This window comes from Mya arenaria, chromosome 13 (assembly GCF_026914265.1).
Source record: "Mya arenaria isolate MELC-2E11 chromosome 13, ASM2691426v1".
Lineage (NCBI taxonomy): Eukaryota > Metazoa > Mollusca > Bivalvia > Myida > Myidae > Mya > Mya arenaria.
The window spans coordinates 6,161,389-6,170,635 of NC_069134.1; the positions used below are offsets into that span (position 1 = coordinate 6,161,389).

At 40.0% G+C, this 9,247-nt stretch overlaps 1 protein-coding gene across 1 annotated transcript; it reads left to right on the top strand.

The window, feature by feature from the left end:
• Positions 1–5,343: 5,343 nt before the first annotated feature.
• LOC128213821 (uncharacterized) lies at positions 5,344–7,740 on the top strand. The gene has a single exon (XM_052919879.1). It carries the CDS (start codon positions 5,344–5,346, stop codon positions 7,738–7,740), a length of 2,397 nt encoding a protein of 798 aa, XP_052775839.1.
• The last annotated feature ends 1,507 nt before the right edge of the window (positions 7,741–9,247 follow it).

A 9,247-nucleotide genomic window follows, 5' to 3' on the forward strand; every position in this document is an offset into this window, starting at 1 on the left:
GACAATTTTATGTATATAGTTATACCACCTTCGAATTATGGTAAGAAGTAATATTATGTACGTTTAATTTTATGTGTTTACCTGCCGTCAATGGAGTTAGTACCAGTACAAATATACCTGTTCAAATAAAGATAACAGATATGAAGCATATGGATGATACTTTGATATTAGTGATACCGATAACAACTAGGATGCTGAATAGTAAATAATACTTAATGTCATTATTATCTTTTGTACGCATACCAAGGCATCATAATAATAATATTGTTAAATAATCTGAATGCGGTATCATAATTGATTGCATATCACATTTTTAGTGGAATGAAAATACACGGATTCGACAGCTATAGTTTTGTAGCACCAACACTTTAATGAAACCATAGATAAAACTTGTACATATTAATTAGCACGTCCATATTCAGCATTAATATACTGATTCACTGTAATATTCGTCTATCAATACAATAATAAGCACGACCAGCACGGCGAACTCGGTTTATATCTCATGTGTTCAAAGTATTGAACTATAATATGATACTTTATATTGCCGTCAGACTCCCGGTATATGGATGAATAAAACATTCACAATGATTGACAATATATGGCATCAATGAGAACCAAGAACCCAATAACTACTTCGAGTTCTGTATGCAGTTATTGAGTTATTGCATGCGAGTGACGATTTGTATGCCTCTTATGCCTGGTTGCTAGGTTTCACATCCACTTATTTTGGTATGGCCTTTAACTGTACATTGGGGATATAACACATACTACATGATAACAACCAATATACGCTATAAAAGTAATAGTTAGATGACATTGAGTAAAATCTTAATGATTTAAATGGACGAAGTGAGCGCAGGGAGATTATATCTGACTTAGAATAAAACCTCGATGGCTGTCAACGCCAAATCTGACGTCGGAAGTGTGTATCAAATGAGTTACAGTGGGCGGACCTTTATACACCCACGAAAATTGATATTCTTAATGATCAACCCTTGTCCGTAATGATTGCTTATCTGCAATTCAATTGGCTGATAATATAGGTTCTATTCCACATTTGCTTATACAGATACAACATCAGTGCTTGGAGGAACGACTTCATCAGCTTCCGATGACAGGCGTTCACTTCCATGGCAAGGTAACACTCCGAAGGTTCCATACCTTCATTTCTAGTATGACACCATTTAGCTAAAATTTCAACTTTCCAAATAAATACCAGTTATCTAACATATTTTAAGAATCATAAGCATAAAATAAAATAAAAATGTTTCAGTGTAAGACTGCAATATATTTTACCTCGTAAACACCAAAAGTAAATATTTCACGAGTCATTCGTGAACTTAAGCTTTTGGGTCTAACTCGGTGAGCTGTATGACTTCTCTTACACTGATCAATAAATATCCTCTTTCAAGTAAAGTGCAAAATGAGGTGTAGCCCTTTAACTATATTTTTCATTTCTTTTTTAGAAATATCGTTCGGATTGTTTGGCTTGATCTTTGTTTGCTTTGTTACGATAACCGCGGTATCCGTGTATCTTTGTAAAGTGTAAGTATCGACGAGTTACATTATAAAACATGATATGTGTACAAGTAAATAATAGTTTATCTACCTTTTTATGTCGGTTGGTAGATAAAAGAATATCATTGCAAGTTATAGGTGTTATAACATCTATATTGAAACTTAGAGCTTAATTGGCCAGTTAAGGGCACATTTTTTTTTATTTTGCAAGATCAAATTTCATTGTGACAATCGCTTAATATTTCATTGAACATATTAAGCATACGATATCACGTCGAACACTATTTGATAAAATTGCCCCCGTACTCATTTCAGAAAACGCCGACTGAAACACTGTAACACCACACTGTATCCAATTACGCCAAGCGCTGATGATAATGATTACATGGACCCGAAGAACACAGGCAAGAAAGGAAAAGCCGTTGAACTCACTAAAATTACCTCCAATGATCAAGTGGAGGAGGTTGAAAGTCCGGCATTTTCACCACCCCCTCCACCCTCGGTCCCTCCACCAACAGGGCGAAGGACTTCAGCTGGAGCTCCGGAACTTCCGTCCAGGCTGAATAAAAGGCCAGCGCCCAAGGCAGCACCAGGGAGCATCGGAGTCCAAGTTAAAGACAACAAAGCGAGATCGCAGTCAGGCGGTAGCAATCAAACTGACGAAACAGGATTTGTTAACAAAGCGTTTGTTTCTGATGCAAAACAACAACAAACAATTCCTGTGTCTCTTAATGTCCCTTTGGAAGAATCCGGTCTTTACGACAACGGTGACGATAATGATGAGGATGATGATCTGTACGAACGGTACGGAAATATCAAACGTGGTAACAGTCAGATAAGAAAAGGTATATTTGACACAGAGAATCGTAATATAGAATTGGAAGATATGGATGCATATGAGGAACCAGTAAATACACCATCTCCGAAGTCGATGTCGGCTACTGAGGAGTATATTCAACGACAGGAGTCAATGTCGGGACTGCCAGATACTGGTCCACAGAAATCACTTGGCCAACAGCATCATCCAAGTGGGCCTCTTCGGGTAAATGAGTAATAGATGCACCCTTTTACATGTATTACTACTGTAACGTTTTGGTTTTATATATTAAACAATAAATAAATCGTCCCGGTCGAATGATGGACGCGTTTTTTTTTTCAAATTAGGACTGATTAGGTTTTAGTAAAAACAAAATAAAATATAACATACGATACAAAATAGTCTGAAATTCATGTTTTATTTTACAGATCACAAGCGATGAATTTTATTTAAACGAACGTCTTTGCGGTTCAGGGTTGCCGGGAATGGATTCTTCAGGACTTCCAGGGCTTGAAATGGAAGGTTTAGATACTATCGAGCATCTTGAGGCGTATGACGAAGTGGACTTTATGGTTCAATCGAAGCCATTAATTGAACCATCTACGGGAGTGCCACAGTTACTTATAAATGATGAAATAAATGAAGACGAACCAAGTCATCGAAGGGACACCCAAACAGAAGATTTCGATATTGGCAATAACTCTGGAGATGGCCTTGGCGATTCGAGTCCTCTCACGGGCAGAAGACCCGTGTTTGAAGGGGAGCGTAGTTTCCAACCTCCACCACATAATTGGTTTTCAGCAGAAGAGAATACGAACAACACCAGACCTGTTGAAATTCCGTCTGAAAATGAAGAAGAGTTTGGCACGTCGTATGACAACTATGATATCGAAAAAGAGCTGCAGCTAATTCAGAAAGAAGTGCGGCCGTATGTACAGGAAGATCTGGGTGAAACCAAAGGAGCCAGGGACATCAACCAGAAAGATGTTATTGAAACCACAGATCTTAAGCAAGGTAGTTATGCCGAAACTTTGCTAGACCCGGATTCACCGCCTCTTCCGATCGGTCCACCACCTCCTCTTCCAGTTGTACCTCTACGGAGAGACCTCCAGCCACCTACAGCTTTTGGCACTCTTGATGACGATAGCAATGGCATACCCGACCAGAACACATCTGGAATGAGAAGTGTAAATCCGAGGGACTCGTACTTTCTTTTTAAGGATGACCGTACTGTCATAATGAAAGAACATGATGACAGTTATACAGCCAATGAGTCTGTACATTTAAATGTTGATCTATCAAGTTTGGGTGAGATTCCAGCGAAATTTGATAGTCTCAATGTTGCAATGACGTTAAATGCAGGAGGAGCCAATGCTGTATCAGATGAACATTTAAGCGCAACGGGTGCTGGCGTTAAATCAAAGCGAGCAGTTGATTTTCCGTTATCAGAGTCATCCGTGGATAAAAGCGCCTTGCAAACAGGAGATGATTTCGAACAAATCTATGACACGCCAAAATAATTTTATTTAAAATAATGACATTTTTATCTGTTGTTTGTTTACTTTGTTTTCACTGTATTGCTTTAATTAAAACACTACAGTTATGTTATATTGCCAATTTGCACCGTTCTAAGTCCGTTGAGTGTCGTCAATAACTTTATTAAATGACTTCTCCTGTGTAATTACCTCTCTCAAGTTTGTACGAGAAGGTCAAAGTTCGTGTAAGATGCTGCAATTCTTACTCAGACTTTTTTTGAATTTGTATATGTGGTGATCGTTTGTGTTTGGTGTTTGTATCTGCGTATGTGATGTATGTTCATGTCTATAGCTCATCGTCGCTTGGGCCCTGGAATTATACCCCTAAACAGGGGTTATTTTTTAAATTTTCCATTTCTGGGCTGTCCTTGTATTTTTCATTGTATTATTGAAATAAACCTGACCGTCTATAACACATATTTCATACACTCTGTGTTTTAAGTCATCAATATTTCCAGAGGATATACAACTAAAAGCTGGGAGGTCCGCAAAACGTTCATACCTGAAACACACAGCGATTTGTATAATAACACGTAAAAACTGAGAAGAAATTACAACAAAAACAACTCTTCATATCCTTACAACCCAAAACCTTAAGGAGATGAAAAACCCTACAACGAAGTATCCGTTTACCAGATGTTCGCCGTTTCCTGAATTCATGAGGGAATTGTATTCTCACATTGTAGACACAATTCAAGACACTCGCACAATAATGTCCATTCATTATGATCAACTGTAAATATTGACATCTAGCTATTTGTTTCATTCTAGCGTTATCAATATATTGCATACATTGATCATGATTAATTCAATTTCCTGACATACATTACATATATTCATAATACATTGTATTAATTTTCAGTACATTACAGTGTTTATTGTTATTGTTAACGACCGGGCACAACCAATTCGGCTTAATTTATGCCTCATGTTTCAATGTCTACATGTATAGCCATGTTTGTTCTGACATTTGTTTGTTTCCATAATGTCTTGTTTTCTACAAACCTAAGGTTTTAATTTCTCATAATTCGTTATTTGTCCTTGCAGAAGCATAAGCATGTTATCGAAATAACAAAAAGAGTCTTGAACTAAGTTTGGTTCACCAGTTGCATCCCGGAAGCTATATAATGTATAAGCACTTAAGAATCCTGCCCGTTGTGTAAAAGTGTGTCAAGGTTTATCAAATCGGGTTGACACACTTTCGAAGTAACAGGGCGGGCGTAAAAATAGTACTTTTAGTACTATACCACTAAAGTTAATTAAACTTGAACCTTGGAACTACAGAGATTGTTTTGCTCGTGCGGCATTTCTTTCCTGTGTGGTGAGGATTGATCCGCAGCCTTTGAAGCTGTCGTGATGCGTATCTGTTGTCTTGTTGTTAGGCACTTGCTATCAACATAGGGTCGCTGGTTCGATCCCCCGACCATACACGAATATTCAAACTGTCTACTCGGAGGGATGTTAAACAATATGACTGTCATACAACCTGGCACGTTAAACAATGTGACTGTCATACAACCTGGCATGTTAAACAATGTGACTGTCATACAACCTGGCACGTTAAACAATGTGACTGTCATACAACCTTGCACGTTAAACAATGTGACTGTCATACAACCTGGCACGTTAAACAATGTGACTGTCATACAACCTGGCACGTTAAACAATGTGACTGTCATACAACCTGGCACGTTAAACACTGTGACTGTCATACAACCTGGCACGTTAAACACTGTGACTGTCATACAACCTGGCACGTTAAACACTGTGACTGTCATACAACCTGGCACGTTAAACAATGTGACTGTCATACAACCTGGCACGTTAAACAATGTGACTGTCATACAACCTGGCACGTTAAACAATGTGACTGTCATACAACCTGGCACGTTAAACAATGTGACTGTCATACAACCTGGCACGTTAAACAATGTGACTGTCATACAACCTGGCACGTTAAACAATGTGACTGTCATACAACCTGGCACGTTAAACACTGTGACTGTCATACAACCTGGCATGTTAAACACTGTGACTGTCATACAACCTGACACGTTAAACACTGTGACTGTCATACAACCTGGCACGTTAAACAATGTGACTGTCATACAACCTGGCACGTTAAACAATGTGACTGTCATACAACCTGGCACGTTAAACACTGTGACTGTCATACAACCTGACACGTTAAACACTGTGACTGTCATACAACCTGACACGTTAAACAATGTGACTGTCATACAACCTGACACGTTAAACAATGTGACTGTCATACAACCTGGCACGTTAAACACTGTGACTGTCATACAACCTGGCACGTTAAACACTGTGACTGTCATACAACCTGGCACGTTAAACAATGTGACTGTCATACAACCTGACACGTTAAACACTGTGACTGTCATACAACCTGGCACGTTAAACACTGTGACTGTCATACAACCTGGCACGTTAAACACTGTGACTGTCATACAACCTGGCACGTTAAACACTGTGACTGTCATACAACCTGGCACGTTAAACACTGTGACTGTCATACAACCTTGCACGTTAAACACAGTGACTGTCATACAACCTTGCACGTTAAACACAGTGACTGTCATACAACCTGGCACGTTAAACACAGTGACTGTCATACAACCTGGCACGTTAAACACAGTGACTGTCATACAACCTGGCACGTTAAACACAGTGACTGTCATACAACCTGGCACGTTAAACAATGTGACTGTCATACAACCTGGCACGTTAAACAATGTGACTGTCATACAACCTGGCACGTTAAACAATGTGACTGTCATACAACCTGGCACGTTAAACAATGTGACTGTCATACAACCTGGCACGTTAAACAATGTGACTGTCATACAACCTGGCACGTTAAACAATGTGACTGTCATACAACCTGGCACGTTAAACAATGTGACTGTCATACAACCTGGCACGTTAAACAATGTGACTGTCATACAACCTGGCACGTTAAACACTGTGACTGTCATACAACCTGGCACGTTAAACACTGTGACTGTCATACAACCTGGCACGTTAAACACTGTGACTGTCATACAACCTGGCACGTTAAACACTGTGACTGTCATACAACCTGGCACGTTAAACACTGTGACTGTCATACAACCTGGCACGTTAAACACTGTGACTGTCATACAACCTGGCACGTTAAACACTGTGACTGTCATACAACCTGGCACGTTAAACACTGTGACTGTCATACAACCTGGCACGTTAAACACTGTGACTGTCATACAACCTGGCACGTTAAACACTGTGACTGTCATACAACCTGGCACGTTAAACAATTTGATACAACCTGGCACGTTAAACAATGTGACTGTCATACAACCTGGCACGTTAAACAATGTGACTGTCATACAACCTGGCACGTTAAACAATTTGACTGTCATACAACCTGGCACGTTAAACAATGTGACTGTCATACAACCTGGCACGTTAAACAATGTGACTGTCATACAACCTGGCACGTTAAACAATGTGACTGTCATACAACCTTGCACGTTAAACAATGTGACTGTCATACAACCTGGCACGTTAAACACTGTGACTGTCATACAACCTGGCACGTTAAACAATGTGACTGTCATACAACCTGGCACGTTAAACAATGTGACTGTCATACAACCTGGCACGTTAAACAATGTGACTGTCATACAACCTGGCACGTTAAACAATGTGACTGTCATACAACCTGGCACGTTAAACAATGTGACTGTCATACAACCTGGCACGTTAAACAATATGACTGTCATACAACCTGGCACGTTAAAGAATCAGACTAACTCGAGTTACGTTCTGTCTATGTTCAATGCTCCACAACCTAGCAATGACTGATTCTCTCACCGGTGCCGACGCCTCTTCCGGACAGGTATAACAACTCAGTTGACAAAAGTTTCATCATTACAACATATAACTAATAAATGATACAATAAGTATCAGTTATACGGAGATTGTAATTTCAACATAATACTGTTAAGACACATTAATGATGTACATCCATCATGAAATAATGTACTTATATTGTAATGTAACATTCCGCTGTAGGCGGAAATACGTTCATAGTACGTTGATGTACTTAGTAATATGCAAATTGGCACAACCAGTTCTCCGTGTGGCGGTTCAGGGCCAACGTATATAAGACCAGCCAGCCGCTTCAAAGTTGGTCTTGTTTTTCTTTATATGGATTTTTTTGCGTCTTTGGCCTCGCACGGTATAAATCCTGTCAGCGTTGGAATAAAGACGACTGCCGGATCGGAGTTGCGCTAAGCCCCTGTCACACTGTAGTGAGTTTCGGCTACGAGTTGTTCCGAGATTCAACACGCCTGAACTGTTCAGGTGTCGTGTTGGACTCGAATCCTTGTCGTTACATATCGAAGACATGTCTTCTCATAAAGAAAGCACTCGGCAAGCAGTGGCGAGAACTTTAAACGGTTTAAAATTGTCGTAAGAGTTAACGTCTCGTATACATATCGAATACATGTGGTAGGGGTGTCGAACAAACTCGAATACTTGTGGTAGACATGTCTTCACTCGTCGCCGATTCTCGCCGCGTCAAAAAGTCGCTCGACAACCCACGAGTTCAGCAGCGACTCAAGCGGACATTATTACAATCTCTGCTCGAGATTCGTTCGAGTTGCTGTGTACGTACCCCTTCGACATGTTCTCGAGTTTGTTGCGATTTCCGGCGAGTTCATAAATAAGAGTGATCATATCAATAAAAAGCACTGCATCATTTCTCCTGAAGATTTCAACCAGTAAAAATTACTGTTTTACAAGAGATAAACCATTGTTAGACTAGTCATGCCATGACTAGTCATGCTTAGTCATAATCTATGGCCTCACCCTAATATCTTCTGCGGGCTGTCCTTCTTCCGTTTTGCCTGTACTGTAAAAGCTGAGCTATCTTCTTCATATTCACCTTCACATTCTCTCGTAGCTCACTCGTCATGATATCGTGCACATATCGGCAGAACTCGTAGAAGTATCTGTGGTTGTCGAAAGAGTGTCGTACACAGATCGTACCGATGTTGCTTAAACTCGAGTTTAACAGAAGAATCTCGTACTACTCTCGTATTCACATTGAAGGGAACTCGAGCAGGTCTCGAACTGATGTACCTAGCATCAGAATCCGCGGCCATCTCGTGGCATTTTTAGCGAGCTATAATTCACCAGCACTCGTGGTAACTCGCGTATCCAAGTCGTGACAGTGTGACAGTGTCTTATACTAACGAGTTACCCAAGTGAAGACGAGTCTTCTCGAAGGGGAAAGTAGTGTAACATTCCGGTGTAGGCGGAAGTGCGTTCATAGTAGGTTGATGTAATATGCAAATTGGCATAACCA

Excerpts from the sequence above, each read along its gene's own strand:
- LOC128213821 (XM_052919879.1), top strand. The coding sequence starts at position 5,344 with ATGACTGTCATACAACCTGGCACGTTAAACAATGTGACTGTCATACAA.